At 57.4% G+C, this 22,077-nt stretch overlaps 1 protein-coding gene across 3 annotated transcripts in view; it reads left to right on the top strand.

The window, feature by feature from the left end:
• The window catches only part of RBM19 (RNA binding motif protein 19), a 133,093-nt gene that overhangs the window by 64,337 nt on the left and 46,679 nt on the right, over nucleotides 1–22,077 (top strand). For 2 of the 3 annotated variants that reach the window (XM_058281408.2, XM_058281407.2), the window contains exon 22: nucleotides 17,236–17,341. In XM_058281408.2, coding sequence (XP_058137391.1) covers nucleotides 17,236–17,341 — 106 coding nt within the window. Of the gene's footprint in view, nucleotides 1–9,752; nucleotides 9,955–17,235; nucleotides 17,342–22,077 lie in introns of those variants that run through there. The other variant, XM_058281409.2, reaches the window with a different exon arrangement.

The following is a 22,077-nucleotide window of genomic DNA, read 5'->3' as shown; positions in this document are numbered from 1 at the left end:
ATTTCTTAAAAACAATCTTTTTATAGCTACTACTTCCTTACTTTTTGGCCTAATAGGATATCCCAGGTTCATCTTGTACTTGCTCAGCTCAAGTCCTGAAATCAGCCATTTCTCCAGGGAGTTCTGAGGCCTTTCAGTGGGCAATGATATTTAGAAACCAAGATCTGAGTGCTAGGGTACACAGAACTATAGGTGGGCATTATCTTTAGGCCACGGTTTCTCAACCCTGACGCGCTTTGTGCCAGAAAATTCTTTATTGTGGGGGCCTGTCTTGTGCATTGTAGGATGTTTAGTCGCCTCCCTGGTCTCTCCCCAACAGAAGCTGATAGATATTGTCCCAACTGTGAAATCAGAAGTCTCTTCAGATCTTTGCCAGATATCTAGTGGGTGGGGTGGGGAGTTGGAAGTCAGGTGTGGGTGGGTGGGTGGGTGGATGGCTGGATGGAGAACCATGGGTTCATAGTACCTCTCATTTAAGTCCAACATTACAGGATTCATTCTGTCCTTCCCCCTTTCCATATTCATAGCTCCCCTCTCAGGCAGTGAGAAACCTGTTCCTCTCACCTACCTTATGTTTACTTACTTGCTCGATTCTAGCATGCACAGAAAGTAGCTTTGGAATTGCTAACCCATTGCTAGTAAACTTTTCACGTTCACCTTTATTTTACATTTCGTTAAAGAAGTTTTTATCGCACTACAGTGTGCTCCTTGTAAAAAAAGAATTATATATATATTATTTTAAATAAACGTACTAAAAAAAACAAAAACAAAAAAACTAGGCAGTACGACGTTCCCCTGAAAGCAACACCCTGTCTTGTCTTACCATCCTGCCCCTGCCCCCTAGTAGCCAGCACCATGCCTGGCACATGGTAGGTGCTCACTAAAACATAAAACAAAAATGAGAGAAAGAGAAAAGAGTGGGCAGCCGTCCCCCACCAGAAGTACCCAAGGTTCATAGCAGTGCATGAGCTCCTCAATCATGTTTACACGTTCTTTCCAAGCTATAGTTACACCCAGGCCACCTTTACAGTTCTAAACCTGCTTTTACTCCATTTGTGTTACATCTCAGTCCTTGTGTGTGTCATTAAAAACTTCACAGACTTCCCCTTTAAGAGGTGCACAGCATTCCATCCTATGAAATCGGCATGCCCTTGGTTTCCTTTCCCCCGTGGAAGGGAGAGGGGCGCGGCCTGTGGACAAGCAGCCTTGGCCACGGGTGTTCAGGATGCAGGCTGACCTCTCCTGCCCGCAGCTGCCCGGGGCTGGTGGGCGAGTGAGCGAGGCCTCCCATCTGACTGCCGACGGCAGGACGGTGGTGTGGTCAAGGACGGCAGAGACACGGGCAGCAGACGAGCTGGGTGCTAATCCCACTCAGCGCTGAGCAGTCCTGTGTCCTTGCCCCGATGCCTAACCTGGCCGAGCCGTGTTTCATCTGTGAAATGGGAAAAACAGTGCCCGCCTCCTGGCACCACCGAGAAACGATGGTCAGTGGGGCCCTGTCTGCTTTGGCCAGTGGATGTCTCCTGCATTCCTGCCAGGACCGGCCAGCCCACCAGGGCCCCGCGTTGTCCAGAACCCCTGCAGTCGGCCTTGGCGCCATCCTGCCACCGTCGCGGTTACTCTGGCAGCCGTCTTGAAATCTCTGGGCAAAAGCTGGTTTAGGGAGATGGCTCGCCTTTTGCACGTGCCACTCCTCAAAACCGTGTGTCCTCCCTATCAATCTAGCTCTAACTCTGTTCTTTCCTTTTGCCACTTCCAAAAAACATGCAGGCTTCCTGATTTTCCAAGGCGTCCCAAGGACTTCTCATTGCCACCCGAATCCCTCTCCTTTTCTAGTGAAGAAGAGGGCGGGGGCGGCTGTGGTGTTACCACCTGGCCACGTGCTTCAGAACCAATCCAAGAGCGAGTCAAGCCTTGAACCCTCGTCTCTGGAATCTCAGTCAGTGGTGTTTCCAGAATTTCCCTGGTTGGGGGGGCTTGAAGAGAAGTGTCTAAGGGAACTTGTCGGAGAGCTGCGTGTGCTTTTACCAGATTGTGGGGTTTTGTGGAGGGACTTTGGGGGCCTGGTGTGGAGGTCCTGTGAGGGGGCTAAGGTGCCCCCACCCACTCTTGGTCCAGACTCCCCTTCAGTCTTCTCCCCGCTCTGCCTGGAATTCTCACTTGAAACTTACTGCAGTTCCAGCGCCTGCGCTCATTCTGTTTGGTGTTAAGCAGGCTGTGCCAAACCTTTGTCTTAGGCCTCCATTTAGTGTGACTTAAGAGCCCCTTTTAGAGTAAATGTGCTGGCTCCTTACCTCCGAGGAGTTAGAGTTTGCTAGGACACAGAATTACGGTGAGTTGGGAAAAGGCTTTACAGTGTACACAGGGCTCCAAACGTGCCCCTGTTTACGGCAGCCTGGCCTCTCCAGTCCAGGACCACTGGTTTCTTTCCGTTTCACTGGGACCTGGTGGCCCCAGCCCTGAGGCTCCGCTTCCAACCCTGGCGTCCCCTGCCACATCACCCCCAGCTTCCAGAGGGCACACCCTCTCCCGAGGGGCCACAGCGAATCTCCTGACATTCCAGAGCAGCGCCTCCTGGAGCAAAAGGCCGCCACAGCGCACGGCCTGCTGGGGGACCTGGGGCTGTATGTGCAGATGCTCCAGAACAAGCAGGCCTGCCGGGCTCCAGCAGCAGCGGCTTGGGGGTGTGTCTCTGCCCTGCCCGGGAGGGCAGAGGAGGCAGCGCTCACTGTCTCCTGCTTTCCTCGCAGAGGGTAATCTGGACTAACAGAGATGGTACGGGTCCCGGATAATTTCAGGAGTTGGGGTGCAAGGGCAGCAGGCGTGTTTCTTAGAATCAGGTGTTTTCTCCTGTCCTTAGAAGAATCTCCTCTGCAGTCAGCGAGACGGGTGCAGGGGCCAGTTCTTGTCTCTGGAGAGAGAGCCCAGCCTCTTGCATCCGGTCCTGGCAGCTCCATCTTCTGTGACACTGGACCCTGAGGGAGGAGGGAGGAGGCCAGAGGCTCCTACGAGCTGTTGCTTTAAAGAGTGACGCCCCCGGCTCTGGGCATGGCAGGAGCCTAACTGCAGCCAGGGGAGAGCCTGTTTGGGGTAGACATCCCCACAACTTGTCCAATTCTCTCCTCCTCTCCCCCAAAGGCAGATAAGTAAGATGTTCACACCGGACCCTGGTGAGGGCTGTTCTCTCTCCCGTCGCTCCAACCAGAAACCCCCTCTAGCTACGGGAACCTAGATTGTTTTTTGGAGGTGGGGACATCAAGTTGCGCACCACGTGTCCTTCCTTCCTTCCCACGGCAGGTTTTGAAATTATGCCAAGGAAGTCGGAGCTCTGAGGCTCTATTACCACGACGGCCGTATCATGGCAACTGCACCGGGCTCGAGTCCTGTCGCTTTCTTGTGCAGCTGCCGCCACTGAGAAACTTGGTTGAGAAAAGTCATTATCGGGGCTGGGTGGGGAATCCAAGACAATAAGTGTTCAGCGCTGCTTCCTGTCTCGGTACATCTCCTGGGGCAAGCCTTACGTGTGTACCGAGCAAATTGGAGGGGTGGGGAGTGAGTATGTGATGTGTGCGTGCTTACGTTGCCAGACCAAATGCTCACAGCAGGGGCAAACCAAGTCAGCTGTGAGGGTGGCAGTGTTTTCAGGAAGAGAGCTAAGCAGAGAGGCTTCTTTACTCTCTGCACTCCCAATTTTGACCCTGATTCATTCATTTTTTAGTTACTGTGCATGGGGCAGGGGCCATGGGGGGATTCGTTGGTATCCAACACCAATGGGGCCCTGCTCTCGAGGAGCTGACACACAGGTGGAGAAATGCACCATAAGTCAGGCGACATCCGAGTGGTATGTGCTGGACAAACTTCTCGTAGGTGGCTGTGGTCAGTGGTCTGGGACATGTGGCCGAGGAAGCCTTCTCTGAAGAGGTGACTTTGACCTGAGGCTTGAACGACAAGAAAGACCCCACCATGCAGAGACCAAGATAAGCACTGAAGTAGTTTTTTTAAAGTATAAGTATGTCCCATGCAATGTTTGAGATATACTTATCCTAAAGAACTAATTGTTTATCTGAAATTCTACTGTAACTGGGCGTCCTGTATTTTATCCTACAAACCTGATCGCCACTCCTGGAGTCAAAGTGGTGGAGTGGAGTGGCAGAGCCAGGGAGCCCTGAGTGTTGACGAGGTGCCGCCTCGGTGGGTCATTACCATAGTAGAGGACAGAGCTGCTGCCAGAGGAGGGGCTCCCAAGCAGGAGGCCCCGGGAAGAAATGCCCCAAACCCTCCCTCCACTCACCGTCCACACTGCCCTCGGGGGAGCCGGGGTAATGCTTTCCATAGGAGTCAGGCCCCAAGGGGAGCAATACACATGTGACAGTGGTGGTGGGCACTGTTTGTGCCAGAAAACTAGAGCTACACAGGGTTCCTGCAATGGAATTCCAACGTGGCCTGAGCTCCCTGGCAGCCTAGGGAATAAGAGAAGCAAGTGGTCCCGCTGGGTGCTGTGGGTACATGAATCAGGAGAGAACATTGCTCTCTTAGCATTAAAACTCAGAGAAGGATGGAATAAATTAGCAATCCAGCTGGCTGAAGGGCCCAGTATTTGAGGTGTCAACAGGTCTTCTTCTCCCTTGTAGAAAAGGTGGATGGATGAGTGGATGATAGGATTGTTGATTTTCATAGAGAACGTGCAGGTGGTATATAAAAGCGAAAGCTAAAAGGGGCATAGAATAAATGCTAATTCTCTGTCTTAATTTGGTGTTCCCCAAGGACTGAGGGCAGAGAGTTGGTTTGGCAGGCAGCCCCAGGGAGCAGGTCGGGAGAGGAGAAGCCAGCTCAAGGGGGTGTCACTGCTGTGAGCGGAGCAGCTCCGTCCCACCGACGCCTCTGGAGAAACGCACGGAATGCCTCCCGGGATGGCCCGCCTCCACGCCTGTGCCCTCCTGGCTAGGACTGCCCCCGGGCTTTAATTGCCCTTCGTTAGGGGGCAGTGGAGGAGGCTTATGACTCCTGGGGGGTACCGGTGTCCACCCAACCCCCCATTAAATGTTGTTTCCGTGAAGTCTTCCCCCTGGGATTCCAGTGTACCAAACACACCCAGGCAGAGCTCCCCTGCTTGGAGTCAGGGAGGGTGACAGGGCTGTGGCCCCAGGGCAGTACCTGGGGAGTGAGGCATTGGACTCGGGGTTCATGTCCCCTCCACCATCACTTGGCATCCGGAGAGGAGGCAGGGGCCTGCCTTAGCTCCATCTCCTCACTCATAGAGTGGGCGCCCCAGACCTTGCCCAGGGCCCCTCGCCACCTGGAGGACCAGGAGAGAACCCAGATGTCAGAACAAGGGTTCTTCTCGCCCTGCCTCATCTGCCCTCTCTGCGTTCATTGTCGTTGATCTGTTTGCTTGACGCTTACCGAGTGCCTCCCACGGCCCGGCTATGTTAAACGCTTCGTAAGTTTCATCTCATGGACTCCTTACCTCAGTTGAGTCAGGGCACTCCTGTGCCCAATTCGCAGATGAGCAGCCTGAGCAGACGCAGGAGAAGCAGCTTGCGCTCTTTGCCTCTGCTCCATCGACCTCTGGTCTCCCCCAGCGCGATGGGCCCACTCAGAGCATGGGACCTGCCGTTTCTACCCAATGGCAGACGCCTGAAGCCCCTGGAGGGCCAGCCCTTGAGCTGCCCCCGCTCTCTGTCATCTCCTCAGCTGCTTTCTCTTCTTCCTCATCTCTCCTATTCCTCAAGGGGCTTCCCAGTGACCCAGGGGCTCCTGATAGAACCCGAGAAGGGAGTTCAGTGCCAGAGGTGGTTTCTCTGCCCAGACTTGGGTCTAGTGAGGTCAAGGAGAAAGTGGGCAAACTTGACATCAGGGAGACTTGGATGCAGACACCAGCTGGTGCCCCCAAGCCCCATAACCCCAGACATGGCGGACCTCAGCGGTCTCGGGCGCCCCACGGCACAGAGCTGCCACCCTGGGGGTCCCTCTGGGGATGAGACATGGGCACCGGGCAAGGGCCAGCGCCAGCGGCTGTTGGTTCCCTCCCCACTGTTTCCTATGTCTGGTATTGTATTGAAGACCCGGGCCACGAGCATGAGCAGAAAACAAAGGAGTCAGGAAGAGGCAAGCATCTGTAATAATTCAGCCAATCCATGGTCAGCAGGTGGCTTCCCAGAAGCCTCCTGTGCACCAGCTGCTCTTGGGATCGCTCTGGCTCTGGCCGTTCATTGTCTTGCAGTGACGATGGATCATAAACACACGGAGAAACGAATGCATGACGCAACGTTCTAAGCCGACAGCATCAAGGGACCGAGGTGGAGCAGGGCGACAGCAGAGGCAAAGCCTGTGCATCCCCCACCCTGGAACCCTTCCTCTCTCGCCATCCAGGGGGGCTTTGATGGGGCCTTGGGTCCGGATCTTTGTCTCTGTGCTCAGCAGTCTTGGGGCTGGTGGCGAGGCAGGCGGCTCTCACCTCTCTGGGGCCCAGCAGCCTCCACGAGGTGCCGACACGGCTCCTCGTGGCTCCCACCACAGAAGAATGAGGGGGGACCGGCCTTTTCCACCCTAGGCCTTTCAGTGTAGGTCCTCTTTAAAAACACTGACCGTGAACGGGAATCTCCCTAAAACCAGCAGGCACCGTGGAAGCAGGCATGTCTGGTCGCCAGTTTCCTGAGCTCTGGTCCTCAGCCCCTTGGTGGTGGCTCGACCACCTTCCATCGTGCCCCCCGCATAGGCTCTGGTTCACTGGACCCTGGAGGGGCCCATGGCCACCTTCGGAGGGCCGCCTCCCTAGAGATGCTCCGAGGAAACCATGCAGGCGTGCCTGCGTGCTGAGGCGCCACCTCGTGCTTCTCTCCCCGCGAGGTTAGAAGATGGCGCAGGGGCCGCCTTGGCGTCTAGAGCTGTGCGCAGCGGCCACTGTGCGGGTATGCGCTGGTGCCCCACGACAGCACCAGCCACTCTGGTGTGGCTCTCGCGTCTTCCCAGCATGCCTTTCTCTTGACGGGTAAGTGGAAGGTGGCGCTGGTGATCACGGGCTGCTGCTTGGCGTGCTGGGTCGGGAGACCGTCAGTGAGCAGTTTCCTAATCCCTGTCTGACTGAACTTTCTACCTGTCCTCGTGCACCCCAAAGAGCTCCACAAAACTGGGGAGCAGATGTAGCTCAGTGGTCGAGCACCTGTTCCCATGTGTGTGGGCCCAGGGATTTGATCCCTGGTACTTCCTAAAAAAAAAAAAGGGAAAAAACAACTCATTGGGAGCATATGTAGTTCGTCAGTTGGGTACGTGCTTCCCATGTATGAGGTTCTGGGTTCAATCCTCCTTAAAAAAGATCTCCACAAAACTAAGCTCAAAGTTCTCCTCCTACGTGTGAAATCTTGCTTCTCTGCTTTCCTCTTCATAGCCCCCTCTTTTTCTTCTTCCTGCGTACCGCTCTCTGGGTCATTGGAAAATCAGTGCTTTTAGCTGGAGGAGTTCGCAGGAGCCAACACTGGTTGGATGTGACTCGAAATGACCTGGACTTCGTGAAATGCAGTCCTCATTAAGGTTCTGAGCGTTGAAACGGAGCCGCAAGGAAACGAGCGGGCTCTTTCTGCGCGGGGACGAGCCGTGGCAGGGGCGGTGTGGGCACTGAGCGGAGACAGCAGGTGCTCAGGAGCCGCCTCCTTGCAGCCTTCTCGGGAATCCTGGCCCACACCAGGCAGCAGGTAGCATGAGGGGGTGTGGGCTGGTGGCAGGGGCGTCTCCTTGCTTGGCACCCCAGTGCCACCCTGAGACGGTTGGGTCCATCTGCCTGCCCTGCTTTATGTGGGCGTTCACCCCACCTTCTCCTCCTGCCTCTTAGGAGACCCCATGGACAGTTTAGCCCGGGGGTTCTTAACCAGGGGATCTGCAAGCTTAAACTGAAAAAAGTCGGCTTCTCTTCATTTTCTCTGGCCTTTAGCTGAAACCTAGTGTTTCCTTCACTTATGAATGTATGCAATAAATTACAGTGTATTCCTTTCACCTGGCCGGCAAAGGGGTCCTGGAACACAAAAGGCTAAGAACCCCTGGTTTAACCCAGTCGGAATGGTTCTGAATGTGGTGATCTGGGTCAGGCTGGGGCGCCAGAGAGGTCACCGCTTAGGGTTCCTTCCTGGAGCCGCAGCAGCGAGGGGCGAGGAGGGCTCTGAGTTACACAAGTTTACCCGTGACCAGAAACTTCCTGGAGCTTCTCCACCTCCTTCCATGTTTTCCTGCGGTTACCGGGGAGATTCCAGGCATGAAGGAGATAATAGCAATAAGCAAGATACGTAGCCGATTAATACTTTAACCAGATTTAAGCTGCAAGAAAGAGGCTGTTTCTTTTTTTTCTTTCTTTTTAATTTTTTTCTTTCCTCCTTTCAAACATTTCCCGTATGGAGGGGAACGACGCCGAAGGGTGTTAAATTGGTACTGAATGTCCACCTCTGGCTGGCCACACTCTTGTAACGATTTCATTAGCCTGAATTACCCACTTTATTTTCTTGTAATGGGATTAGCTGTACTTGAGGCAGCTGAAGACCGGGGGGGATGGTGGGGGAGCGCATCCGCTGTGTGTTTCATTAACTCGCTCCGGCAGCAGGGTGGAAGTGACCAGAATGTGCGCCCCAGGCCAGGGGCTGCGTCTGAGGCCTCTCTTTCCCAAAGGAAGGGGGGACGCGAGCTGTGCGGCGTGCCTGCTCGGCCGGAGGGAAAGCAGAGGTGCCTGCGTGGGGCTGAGGGCCGCCTCCCTGGGGACAGTTCCTTGCAGTCTCTTGAAACTATGGGTAAGGTGGAGCCCTGCTGCCCTTTTCAGTGTTCCCACAACCAGACACCTCGCCTGGCCTGGGGCCCTCCCTTCTCCCCGCTCTTGCTGGAAACGCCTGGGGTCCACCAGGAGTGGCCTGACGTGCCCTGACTGTTCCTTCCCTGCTTTGACCCGAAAGGCCACAAGGGCTTGGGAAGGGTCCCCTGGCTGGGCACGGATTCAGCCCCTTTTAGTGGGCAAGAGCTTCTATTCATTCGCTCCCGACCATCTGCCAGGAACCATGGATTCAACAGCCTGTAAGGTGGGGTGATTGTTCCCATTTTACAGATGACAAAACTGAGCCGTGGAAAGGTCAAGGCAGGTGCAGGGCTGGGATCTGAACCCAGAACTGACTCCAAACACACGGGGATGCCAGGAGTCGGCCCCCACTGTCGAACCTGACTCCGCAGCAGTTCCCCACTTCGTATAGTCCCTGGAGAAGGAGAGGTGTTCCCCGAGTGTTTGTTAAAGGCAGAGGCCCTTCACCTTAGTGTATATCCTCAGGTTTCCCAGGAGGACTGCCTTACTTCTTTCTCAACTTGAATGTCCCAACTGCGTTCCATGGAGTTTCAGTGTCCTGAGAGGTGCTAGTGGATTTTTTATTACTGTTCAGTGGCCAAATATGTTTGAGAAATGCTGTGTCTTTTTTCACTCTAAGAGATAGGTCTACCATGCAGCTAATATCTTAAAGGCTCTGACAAGGTCTGTAGCCAAGAAACTTGCTGAACTCTTTTTAACCAGATGTCTCCCAAATGTATTTAATCCCAGAAGCCTTTGTACACAGAATATTAATATCTTATGGGACAAATCTGAGAAACACTGTTTTAAAAAGTAACCTATGATTTTAAAAGACTCTATTTTTGTGACAGGCCTAAGTTTGAGTCCTGGCTCCCCACTTAATAGATTTAAGGGTGTTGGCAAATCCCTCACACTGCCTGAGCCTCCATTCCTTCATCTGTAGGATGGGCATCCCAGCCCTGCCTGCCTGGATCGTCAGTGATGCCGTGAGAATAGCCAGGCCTGGCCCATCGTGCACTCCAGCTAGCAGTGCGTACGACAGCTGAGGGCACAGAGGAAAGTGCTGGAATTTCCATTTTTATTTATGTTTTATCTCGTTCTCTTAAATGTTCTAATTTAAAAATAAAGATGCACACATACAGTGATACAGCAGTATGTGTGTGTTTTTTTTGTAAATTAAAAGTGTACATATAGGGGAGCTTTGTATAGTTCAAGTGGTTGAGTGCCTGCTTCCCATGTATGAGATCCAGGGTTCATTCTCCAGTACTTCTAAAAAAAAAAAAATGTTTGTTTCAGCTGGTTTCTCCTGTTTAATAGTTGTTTCAGTGGAAGGACTAGTCCTGCAGCTCGTAACTCTGCCATCTTCCCCCAGTCTCTCCTCCAGTCTTACTCGAAAGTTACTCACATATTCTACAAAGATTGTAAACTAATCAAGGCACAGAGAGGAGAAATGGCTTCTCTGAATCCCCCAGCATATATTAATGGCAGGGTCAGGATTTGAACCCACAGCCCAAGGATCTGTAGCTGGAGGTCTACGGCTTAGGCAGTTAGTTACCTGACTCCACACTGACAGTTGCTGTTGCTATCATCACCATCATCAACACCTTCCCACATACAAGGTCCTAAAGAGTGTGCACTCTGTGGGGCCAGAATGAGCATCTGTCCACCGTTCTGTGCCAGCACAGAGCTCAGCGCCTGCGTGGGGGATAGCCCCTGGAGATGCTTGCTGGCTGCATGCAGGCCTCGTCGTAGCTGCATCAGAAGTCACGCTGAGATCCCACCATGCTTCTGATTCAGAGTGACCAGGAGGGCCCAGGCTGCACTTCTCACACGTTGCCGGGTGCTGCTGACGCTGTGGGCCCGGGGACCACCGGGAAGGAGTGCTTGCTGCCAGCGGGCCGGCCCAGCGCCCTGGCTTGTCTGGCCCTCGGGGCCCTTTGACTCGGAGGCCAGATCTCATCCCCCCTGTTGACCTGATTTCTGCAGTGCTTTCACCCCTTGCATCCCTCCCGCCCTCCAGCCTGCCCATGACTCACCCCAGGAAAGCAAAAGAGCCATGCCTGCCCAGAAGGGACTCCACAAAGAGCCATCGAGCAGAGCACCCCGCTCCCTCTGCACCTTCTCTCTCTCCTCCTGTCACAAACCAGGCCAGTTCTCAGCCCCGAAGAGGCCAGGATGAGCGGGATCGTTATGCCGATGGAGATCAGGTGGCCTTTTAACAGCCAGCTCTCACCGGGACGAGCAGTCATTGGAAAAGTTCCACCTAAACGGCACTCTTGAAAGAGAGCGAGAAAACACAAGGAAAAGAAACTCTCCACGCCTGAACTCATGTCCATCACGCGGCTTCAGAGCCGGCTGCTCCTTGCACAGAGCGGACTCCTCTCCGGGGTTCGTGCACACTTGTCAGCACCATTGCCTGGGGGAGCGAAGAACCTTCTCGCCGGAGGTCGGGCCCCTCCGGAACGCCCCGCCTCTGGCTGCACGCGAGCCAGGGTGTCGGTGCGGGGAAGGTGGCCTCTCCTTCCTGCCAAGCAGGGGAGGATTCACAACCTCCTTATGCAGGCATAGGCCCTTGGTAAATCCAGGAAAAAAATCCTTTCTTCTTGCTGTTATTAATTCCCTGCAGTTGAAGGAACGAGGGTGCGCCCTTTGGAAGGAGCACTGAGCCCAGGGCCCAGAGGCTCCATGAACTAACTCATGGGTGCAGTGCGTGAAAGAGCATTTTAAATGCCGGAATGACTAAATGTCCTGCCCCCAAAGTGACTGTGCCCCCAGAGTAGCACACGGAGGAGATGAAACAAGTCACGGGAAGGACAGGGCTTTGGCTCTTGGCGAGCGTTGGCTGTGATTAAATGAGCACCTGGAATGTTTTCTGTGCGCTAGACTCGGCTCTAGGTGCTGCGGGGGTAGCGCTCTAAGAACCCTGTCATCTTGGATTGTACTTTGTATTTCTAGCAAAGGGAAGGGGAAATAAGTAAGAAGATGTCGTTTTACTGCTCAGAGAGTGGCCGGTGGGCGGAGGAAGCAACATTAAATAAGGCACGGTGGAAGGCCTGGGGGGGCAGTGTTTGAGCTGAGAGTTGAAGGAGGAGTTGGTTGTGGAAGTGCCTAGGCCTGGACAGTTTCAGGTCATGGGAGAAGCAAGTGCAAAGGACCTGAGGTTGGCCCAAGTTTGGTAGATTCGCTGAATAAGAAAGACTGTAAGGGAAAGGGGGCCATGGGCAGGACCCGGGCAAGGCAGCTGCCAGCTTGCCACCTTCATTCGCCCAGTGGGAGCTATTCCCTGGCTCCTGAGACCACTGGTTCACTTCTGGAGGACGGTGTCTGGGGAGAGCAGAAGAGCAGTGGACAAAGGATCAGCCGCCTTCAATTCTGTCTGCTTGTCTGCTTGCTCATTTGTCTGCTTCTTGTTGTTGTTGCTCATCATCTGTATTGTTTTTCTCTTTAGGAGGCACCGGGAACCAAACCCGGGACCTAGCTGCTCGAGCCACATCTGCTCCCCACCTTCCATTCTAAACCCTGGTTGGTTGGTATATAAGTGGTTTTATCCCAAAAGATCTCTCGTGTCCTGGTAGCAGAGGGAGGCTCACTCCCTGCCTGCTTCCCGTGCGGTTCTTCCCAAACCAGGCAAGGGGCCCCTGAGCACATCAGGGTCTGAGCCTCCGTGGGCTCCCTCGTGGCACCCTGCACGCAGGGGCTTTCAGCCGTTTGTTGATCGACCAGGCAGTCCATGCAAACTCCAGCAAGCTGGGGGAGCAGCCCGGCTGCGCGGAGCCTACGCGGCCATCTCCCGTGGGACCCTGGGCAGCCGCCCATTAGGAAGGGTTCTGTCTGAGTGGCCTGGGAGAAGTCAGCTCTGCGCCTCAGTTTTCTCCATCTGTGAGCTGGGAATAGCAACGCCTGGCTCAGCAGGCTGTTGTGAGACTGTGCCCTCCAGGTGCCAGACACACCGCTGGGCCCACGAGCCCCATGGCAGTCCTGGGCGGATGGGCGCGCACGTCCTGTACATGGACTGTGGTGGCAGAAAGTGGGTGGTGGTGCTGGTGGTGGAGTATTTGAAAGGCTTTTGAATGCCAAGAGCCTGTTTTTTGTTGCTTCTGGAAGGAACAGAGAGAAGCCTGCAGTTCATTCCTATATAAAACCAGCCCTTCATCTTGTTCCAACTCCAGATCCCTTGGGTGGCGGCTGATTTTTTTTTCTCAGCCAGGCCTTGAGTGCAGGGTGGGGAGGCTTCTCATCAGCACACCTTTCCCCAGGTGACTCAGCACTTCTGCCGTGATTCCAGTTCCTCCAGTGCATCCAAGGAGGAGCCTGATGGGGACCTGGGTCCTGGAAACGGGGCTGTAGAAGGGCCCGACCTCCCCTTGGTGTCAGCGTGCGCACTGGGGTTTAGGCACCGGAGCAGCTGCAGGATGGTCAGGTTTGGCATCTCTGGAGAGTTCTCTCTCCCTCTTCCCCCAAGCCCATCACTTCCCTCAGGGAGAGGAGAGAAGGACACGGAGCGCTCAACTCTTGCAGGTTGCTGGGCAGGGTAGCCACAGGCACATGTGCTCGGAGGGCAGAGAGCCCCACACACAACGCCCTGGGCGTGCTTCGAGGCCTGTGCACATGATTTGCATCCCCCGCCAGCCCTCTCGACACCTCTGCGCCGCCTCCCGCCTACCCCTGCCCCCTACCTCCCACACCTGGAAAGGATTAGAAACGTGGCACCAACTCCAGTCGTCGGCCACTCGCAAACGGGCCACCAGTCACGGGACCGGGGACCGGCGCGGTGGAGGGGCAGGGCTGCAGCGTGGGGGGGTAATTGGTGACCCCGAGGTGAATGAAATAATTGGAAAAGTGAGGTGTGAGTTTGTTACTGAAGTGTGAGCGTGGTGGGGGAGGGAAGGAGGGGCCTGTTTAAAAGCCGGCTCTGTCCTCTTTCTTCACAGCTTCTGATACAGTAATTGCTATTTTGTGGTTTCTATTATCTACACAGTGGGGAGCTGGAGCGGCTCCTTCCCCGAAGCTCGGGCGGGCTCGGTGGGGAGTTCTTGGGTGCCCTGGGAGCCTCCTTCCCTTGTGGTCCCGGTGGCCCTGCCCGGCCCCACCCAGGCAGCTCCCAGGAGACTCGGGTTCACACTGAACTTCCTGCCAAAACCGCTCTCACAAATGGCTCCGTGGACCTTGCTGTCAGATAAGGACCTTAATAATGGCTGGTATTTATATATCGCTTATCTCCAAGGAGCTAAAGGTACTTCATTGATTTTCCCCAACCTTTTTTTTTTTCCTTTCTTCCTTTTTAATTCCCTCTCCCTATCTCTTTGGGATCATGGGCATCGGCCTTACATCAGCCCACGCGGTCATAAAGGCCGCCACAGCCATTCACTGGCCCACATTGTTCCTGGGTGGAGAGAGGCGGCGCGGGTGGACGAGCGCACTCGCCTGCTTTTGAGCCCCGCGGCCGTGAGCGTGGGCCTCTTTGGCCCTCAGTTTCCCATCTCTGAAATAGAGGTAGCGATACTATTGACCCATAGCTGTTGTTACAGCTGGAAATCACATTTTTTAAAGCCCTAGCACATTGCAGGCAGGCAGCGCTGGGTAGCTGGGTGATGGTGGCAGCGACGGTGTCCTCAGCCTCGGCGGGTCCTCAGGAAGCTCCTCCTAGGTCTTACCCTAATCTGCTCGCTGCCCCTTAAGCCCCCGTGCTCCCTTGCCCCCTCTTTAGAAGGACGGGCGAAGCATGTGCTCACCATGGCCCCTTCCCTGGCCCTCCGAAGAATTCTGGGATTTTCAAAGCTGAGAGTCTCCGGACAGAGCGTTTCATTCCTCACACAGATGTCTGCCTGCAAACCCCAGGCCCCCCAGCTGCCCGACCCCAGCGCCCAGGCCCTCCTGCATCCAGGGTGCCCCTCTGCCACAGCTCCCCCTGCCCAGCTCTCAGATGCCACCTCTCTAGGCCACGGAAGCACGGCCTCTCCTCGTCAGCTCTTTTTCTCCACCTTTTAATTATTTTTTCTTCGCCTTTCTCCGGACCCTTAGCTGCTTACCATGCATGGAGCATCCCCGGCTTGCAGGGTGCTGCAGAGGAGGAAGAATTAACCTCGCCCGCCTCCCTCCCTCCCTCTCCCTCTCTCTCACACACACGTAGGCATACGCAAATACACTGCCTCACCAGAAATAAAGACTAAATAAATTGGACGAAGGGGTCTGGGGAGGGCGTTGAGACCTTCATGGGGGAAGAGCCGTGTTGCCCCCGTGGGCAGAAGCCGCTGGCATGGGGAAGCAGCGAGATTCAGCCTGCGGTCTCAGGCAAGTCCCCGACCCCTCGGTGTCCTGCCCGCCATCAACGTGCAGCCTTTCTGCTGCACCCTGAACCCCGGTTCCTGAAAGGGGCGCAGCCTCGTCCAGATGACAGGGGGCAGGAAGACGCTGCATCACAGCGCTCACCTGCCCTCACGTCCTAACCCGGGCACTTACTAGCAGGAACGGCTGCCTCCCCGAGCCTCCCTTTCTTCGTCTGTGAAATGGAAATGAGAACTTTTATGCTGTTAGGGTTCACCCCACCTGCGATTTCATTTCCTCCTCTTCACAGCCCTGTAAGGACAGGGCTCGTCCACCACTGGTCGTTATCTCCCTTCCCAGGCTATCGTTGGCTCGTTGGTTCATGCCAAAGATACTACCAGGCTCCACGCCCAGCCAGGCCCTGGGCTCAGTTACCTGTCCTTCGGTGAGCAAGACAGATGTGGCGTCTCCCATCACAGGGGAAGGCAGAGAGTTAAACAGGCACCCCCCCCCGCCCCCCACAATGCCCTGATTGGGAGGCAGCTGGAGGGGAGTTCATCTGCCTGGGGAGGGCAGCAGAGGCTGGAAGGAACCTGAAGTGCTGAGCCAGGCAGAGAGGCCAGCACCCCCAAGGGCTTCCCTGGCCCCCCAGCTCTTTAGACTCCCACCCCTGCTCCTCGCTGCCAGCGGCCACGGGGGCTCCCAGAAGAGCCAGGAGCCGAAGGGCCCTTCACTTGATCAAGGCTGCGGGCAGGCTTGTCGCTGCCCTCCCTGCCTGAGCAAAGGTGCTGAGGCTTGGCTGGAAGGAAGAGGCCGTGCCAGCGTGCTGTGGGGCGCCTCAGCCTTTAGATGGCAGAGTGAAGCCAGTTTTGCCGGCTTGCCTTCTTGTGCGTTCCCGCCTCACCTTCCGGTCCCCACCTGCCTGGCCTCGGGGCCCTGACCCCATCCGCCTCCAGATGGGTCCGAGGAAGATTGACAGGGCTCTGCCCCCTTCCCCGGCACTGCCTTGCCCTCCCCGGGAGCTGCCTTGTTGCCAGCGCGGTTCCTCGGTGCCTGCATGGAAGAGGCGGAGCGCCCCGGGAGGGGGGAGCGGGGCTGCTGGGGAGAGCTCCGAGGAGACGTGCAGATTCATTTTGAGGCTTCATCACGCTGCATTTACACACCGTCCTGCCTTCGGAAATTGGGCTGGCAGATGCCTGGTCATGCTGGCAGGGCTACAGGTTAACGCCTCGGATTTAGCTTATATCATTTCACGAGAGCTTACGGCCTTTACTGTGATTTTTACCCAATCGGCCTTGGGCCCTGGAGCATCCTAGACCGTTGTGTGTGTGTGTGCGTGTGTGCACACGTGCATGCCCCGGCACCCACAAGTGCGTGCAGATTTTCAAGTAAAACAATACCACTCTTCAGATGCCACATGCGTTAAATATTTATTGGCAGCCGTTTGTGCATATGTATTTGATAAACGGACATTAGGAAGGGGTTGGGGAGGGAAGCTGGAAAGGCACAGGAGGCCCCGGGGGGGGCGGGGGAAGGCTGATCCCTTTGTCCTAGAATTTCTCAAAGGCTGAACCAGGAGGGAAGGAGAGGAGGGGCCGGGGGGTGGTCCGAGACCGTGTTTACCTGCCTGATCCCTGTCAGGAAGAGCCAAGCCATTTTGTCCCCGGAGCTCCGCCTGACTCTGGCTTAGAAGATATCAGAAAGCAAGCACAGAGGGCGGGGGCACGGGGCTGGGGGGGCAGCCGGAGCAGCCGCACGTCGTCGGGGCTGAGCCCTGAAGAGTCTCCCGGCCAGGTCGGGGAGCAGGGGCTCCATCCCGGCACACTGTGCGCTCGGCTCAGATGGGGAAGCCAGTTGAAAGGTCAGGGGACCTCGCTGACCCCGCGCCCGCAGCCCCGGCTTGCACGCGAGCAGGAGCAGCCCCTTGCCCCTGGCCCACTGCCTCCCCGACCTGGGCCTGCCTGGAGGGCGAGGACCTGGTGCGCGCTCCACCTGTCAGAGAGCGAGCGGAAATTCCCCGATCGCTCTGGCCCTGCCCTGCTGCTGGTGGAGCTGGCATGAGTGTGCACGCCTCACCCGAAGGGGCTCACATGAGAGAGTAAGACCCGCACGCCCACCCCCCTTTGCAGACCCCGGTTCCTAAACTGCTGCCTTTTTTCCAGCACCTTCGGGGAGCTGAAGACGGTCCGCTTGCCAAAGAAGATGACCGGGACGGGCACACACAGAGGGTTCGGCTTCGTCGACTTCCTCACCAAACAGGACGCCAAGGTGAGACCACAGCGCCCTCTTTGCGCGTGCCCTCCTCTCGGGCTGTGTGGGAAGCTGCTCCCGGGGCCTTCTGCAGGGGAAGCGGCGAGACCTCTGGACCAGTGGGGAACGCCACCCCACACGCCATCTCTCCTCCCCGGGCCCTGCTTACCTGCGCAGCGTGCCTGGAGGGGAAGAGCCCGGCTGCCCGTGTGGAGGCGGGGGTAGTCTCTAGGCCCTCCCCATGTCCCTGCAGGAGCCCGGGGTGCACCCGGGGGAAGCGAGCGTGCTTCCCAGGCTCTGCGGTCAGCCAGGAGCTTTCTCGGTCCAGGGGATCCCCGCAGGCCGGCGGGTCTGTGGAGGAGACGTGGGAGGAGCTGTGGGGCGGCCAGAAGGCCCCCGAGAGCAGCCAGGGAGCACGGCTGCACTGCTTTCCGCGCTGGCTGGGAGCGCCGGCTCGTGCCGGGTCCCAGGGCGGGTGGCCGGGCCCTGGGCTCCTTCCAGGCGGAACGCCTTCTGTGTTGGCAGCCAGGCAGCTGCACTGAGTTCAGGCTCCCTGCAGCCTGGCAGGGCTTCGTTCTTTGACGGGGAGCAGGGCCCTCATCCAGCCCAGCAGCAGCTTTGGGGCGCCAGCTGGGTGAACAGGGTTCCATCTGTAACTTCCACCTTGCCCCTCGTAGCGCCGTGCTCCGGGTCAGGTTCACAGGAAGGTGGCGGTGGCGCTGCACGGTGGGAGGGCGTGGGCCGTCGCCGGGGGCTCCTCAGCAAGCTGGGGAGCCGCGGGCAGTGCCTTCCCTCTCAGCCGAGATGCCGCACCCCTTGGCCTGCTGCAAGTCAGTGTGGCAAGGGGCCTGTGGGCAGGTCAGCTGTGCGGAGCCGATGGCGGCTCTTCAGGGGCGCGGCTGCAGCCTTTGTGAGCCTGGGAACTGCACAGGCAGGGCGGGCGCTCCCAGGACCCTCGGGGAACCCTGCTGGCCACCTTTGTCCTCACGGGCACGTCTCAGTGTCTTGAGCTCAAGTGCCTGTTTGTTGACACGTGGCCATGTCTGTCGGGACATCTGTTCCTCCTTCCTCCCGGTTGGCAGCCTTCCCCTGTCCCCCATCAGCGACAATGGGGGCAGTGGGCTCTGCGTGCAACGGGCCCAAGTCCTTCAAGCACCCCAGTAGGCCAGGCCTCTTTGGGGTCCCTGTGTCAGCTCGGAAGGAGGCCGGGAGGGCAGCTGCACAGAGCGCAAGTGTCACCAACAGCAGGCCCTGCTCTGCGCCTTGGTTTCCTCGTTGGCAAGTCAGGACCCATAAGGGCACCTCTCCTCACAGGGTGCTGGCGCCGAGCACCTGCTGCCCCAAGGGAGCTGTCCCCTACCGATTTCCGCTGGCCCAGGTCCTTCAGCTCCATCTGTCCCTGGAGCCACACACGTTCCAGGGCTCTGTCAACAGAGCAGGGGGTGCCGGGTTCCGGGGGGATTGGGCAGGGAGGGCATGGAACCATCTCTGCCCTGTGCCCCAGGTTCCCACGTGAGGAAAGGGCAGAGCCACCCCTCCCTAGGAAACGTCTCAGGCGACGCCAAGCCCCGCTGGTTCCTCCTGGTCTCCGATCTGCTCCAGGCCATGAACAGCAGTGGGGAGGAGGGGAGGACAGTGGCGATCTGAAACCAAGGAGGGGTGGGGAGCAGGCAGAGGGAGCAGGCTGCAGTGTCCTCGGCCGGGAGTCGTCTTCTGAATGCAGCCGCTCCGCTCCAGAGCCAGGGCTGGTGTCAGAACTAAGGCAGCTCCCAGGGCTAGAAGGGGCCAGGCCTGGGCGCCTAGCCTTGGAGTTCCACATCCCCGTCGCCCCGTCACCATCAGTACAGTCTCGTTATTTGGGGTCGTCGGAACCTTCCAGAAGGTGGATTCTCAGGTAGGCGAGGCAAAGTGCGTGTGGTGGTGGAGCTCGCAAACATCCCAACAGGTAGCCCCCAGCCCAGAGGCTGCGCTGCAGGTATTTCCAAAGCCCCGCGTAGCTCTCCAGGGCCTCCCGGAGGTGGCAGCTACCCCCTCCTTGCTGCCCCAGCCTGGACTCTGGGCTCCGGGGGAACGGCAAGGGCTCCCCCACCCCCTAGTGATTGGCTTTACCTGCCCCTCGGGCTGGCGACCCTGCGACGAGCAGCCTCTCCCCCTGCCCCATTTCATCCCGTCCGAACCCCATCTTCTGTCAGCACGGCACATCCCTGCTGCATGGATCCCCGTGCCCTTTTCCCTTCCCAAGGAGGCCGCTCTCCCTCTCCAGGAATGTCTAAAGAACTTTATTGTCTCCTGAGCATCTCCACTGACCCGCAGAACCCTGCCTGCTGCAGGTGGGCGAGCGGGAAGTTGGGCACCATAAAACCTAGTTAGTGCGAGGGTGGCACGCACCCGAAGAGAGTGCCACGCTGGAGGAGACCCTGAGGGCAAACCCTTAGGGCTCTTTCTTACCTGGGCAGAAGGGAGTGGGCACGGATCCAGGGCTGTGACCCGTTTCCAGGCAGGCTCCCCCGACCACTCCCCTCCGTCTGAAGCTCCCAGGGAAGGTGGCCTCCCGAGGACAGAGGTTCCGCCGACCTGACCCGTCCTCACCGAGACTTTCATCCCACTTGCTGCCAGGGGCCCTCGGTGAAGGTGAGAGTCGGTTGCTGCTTCAGGCGTCCAGCAAACAACCTGTCCAGCCAGAAGGCCCGAGCCTCCCGTGGGGCCCCAGCCGTCATCGGGGGGAAGGGGAAGGAAAGGTGGAGGGGAGGGGCAGGTCAATATTAGGAGGGTAAACGGACTCGAGAGCCATGCGCTGGAAAGTGTTACCAGAGGCTGGCGCTTGACTCCCAGGACAGTGCTCTTTCCTGCACCAGCCAGTTCACTGTTGGCTGGCAGAGCAGAGAAGGGCGAGGGCCTTCCTGGACCTGAAGGCCACCCCTCAACTCCCCAGCCTCTGCTGTGGCCCTGAACCCACAACTGCCCCTAAACCGAGCGCCTCGGCACCCCCCGACCCTGCTCCATGAGGCCCCCGTTCCACCTCGCACGTGGACAGCCTTCTTGTCCGCCAGGCCCCTTTGGGGCACACACACCCCTAAACTGGAAAGGGGCTCCTGGAGAGCAGCTCCGCGATGGTCGAGTAACCAGGCGACTGACCGAGACACACGCGGCCCCTACCACCCCCGCTGCTTTGCCCACGCCGTGCCGCCGCACGCGCTCTGTCCTCCAGGCCTCGCCACAGCCCCTGGTTGCCGGCGGGGGGTTTGCAGGCCCCTGCCCGACTTCTCTGCACCTCCGCTCAGCGCCATCTCTCTAGCATCACGGCCGTGAGCTGATGGGAAGCCCCGGCGCCGGCCTGGCGTCTGAGGAGGTGCAGCGGCCGGGGCAGGACGGGCCCTGTGCCCTCATCTCAGGCACCACCACCGTAGTCCCGCTTGCCCGCGGGAGGCCGGGCCGACAGCCGGCGGGTCCCCCCAGCCGGGGACGTTTCATCCACCCTGTTGTCCCCGACAGTAGCTGTCAGTCCCCCTACAGCTCTAGGTGTGGCAGTGGCATTTCTCAGAGACCCTTCCGGCAGGTTCTGGTGGGAAGCAGGGGGCCAAGGCCGGTGCGGGAAGCCAGGGGCAGCACAGGATGCGATAGGCAGCCGAGGCCGCAAGGGCCTGCTGATGGAGGGTCGTGCCCTCAGGCTGGAGCCACAGGCGGCACGCGGTTCTCTGGGCCACGGTGATGTTTCTGAGCAGACGGTGGTATCTTTGGGTGGATAGAGTAAAAGGCATCAACTTCTGGAAGCCCATCTTTGGCAGGAACGGTGCTGGGCGATCACGCCCCTCATTTTCAGTCCTCAGAGGCCACTGGAGTCGGGTGCCATCTGACAGACCAGAAAACCAGCCCTTGCCTCGGGTACGTGGCCAGTGTCCACAGAGCTGGACTCCCCGGGCAGGTCAATCTAATTCCCAAACCCACGCATTCTGGTGTTCCTCACTTCCGTCATTCATTTATTCACCTAAATGGAGAGCCAGCTCTGTGCCCAGCTTTGAGGCAGCCCCCTCTTCTTTCCACCCCCCAACCCTCCCTCCTGACCAAGAGGCCTCCCCAACAGAAAGAGTTTGGAGGGGGATCAAGTCGATGCCCTCGGCTCTCAAAGGAGGAGTGGGCATCCCCCTGGGCCCGCCCAGCACACACGTTTCAGCCCACCCAGGCCCGAGGGGCCGCATCACCTTAGCGGCAACAGCATGTCACCTGGGCAGGTGAACTAGAGATTCCCAGCCAGACGTGTTCGTCCCATTGGCTGCAAGGCCACCACTAGCCCCTGGGATTCTGCTTAGAAGCCACCGCCTTCTCTCTCTACCCGACCAAGCCGCTTGTGGAGGAAGAATGGGAGGGTGACCCGGAAGAGAGAACAAGCAGAATGGACTTGCAGCCCAAAAAGCAGACTACTCGTTTTTTCCCCATGTATGTGCCTTTAATTTTTTTTTTTTTAACCCGAGCCTGCCGCTCCCACTCCTTTGTACTTTTGCAGTTGCAGCTGTTTTTATTTGCCGCCACTGCTGTTGTTTTAAAAGGTCTATTTTCACATGGAATGTTATCCAATTAGCAGAGCAATGTGTTGGCTTAAATAAACACTCGGGGGGAGCTGGCGGTGGGAGACGTGATGGCTGTTTGCGTTGGCAGGCAGAGCTCTTCTCACTGCGGTAAACAACTGCAGCTTTAATAGTAGGGTCGCATCCGTTAATTTATCCTTTCTCATCCCTCACTTCTCCGAGTCGCCAAGG

This window comes from Dasypus novemcinctus, chromosome 19, assembly GCF_030445035.2.
Source record: "Dasypus novemcinctus isolate mDasNov1 chromosome 19, mDasNov1.1.hap2, whole genome shotgun sequence".
NCBI classification, from domain to species: Eukaryota; Metazoa; Chordata; class Mammalia; order Cingulata; family Dasypodidae; genus Dasypus; species Dasypus novemcinctus.
The sequence above is the reverse complement of the archived record's forward strand: the minus strand, read 5'-3'. Positions and strand labels throughout refer to the sequence as shown.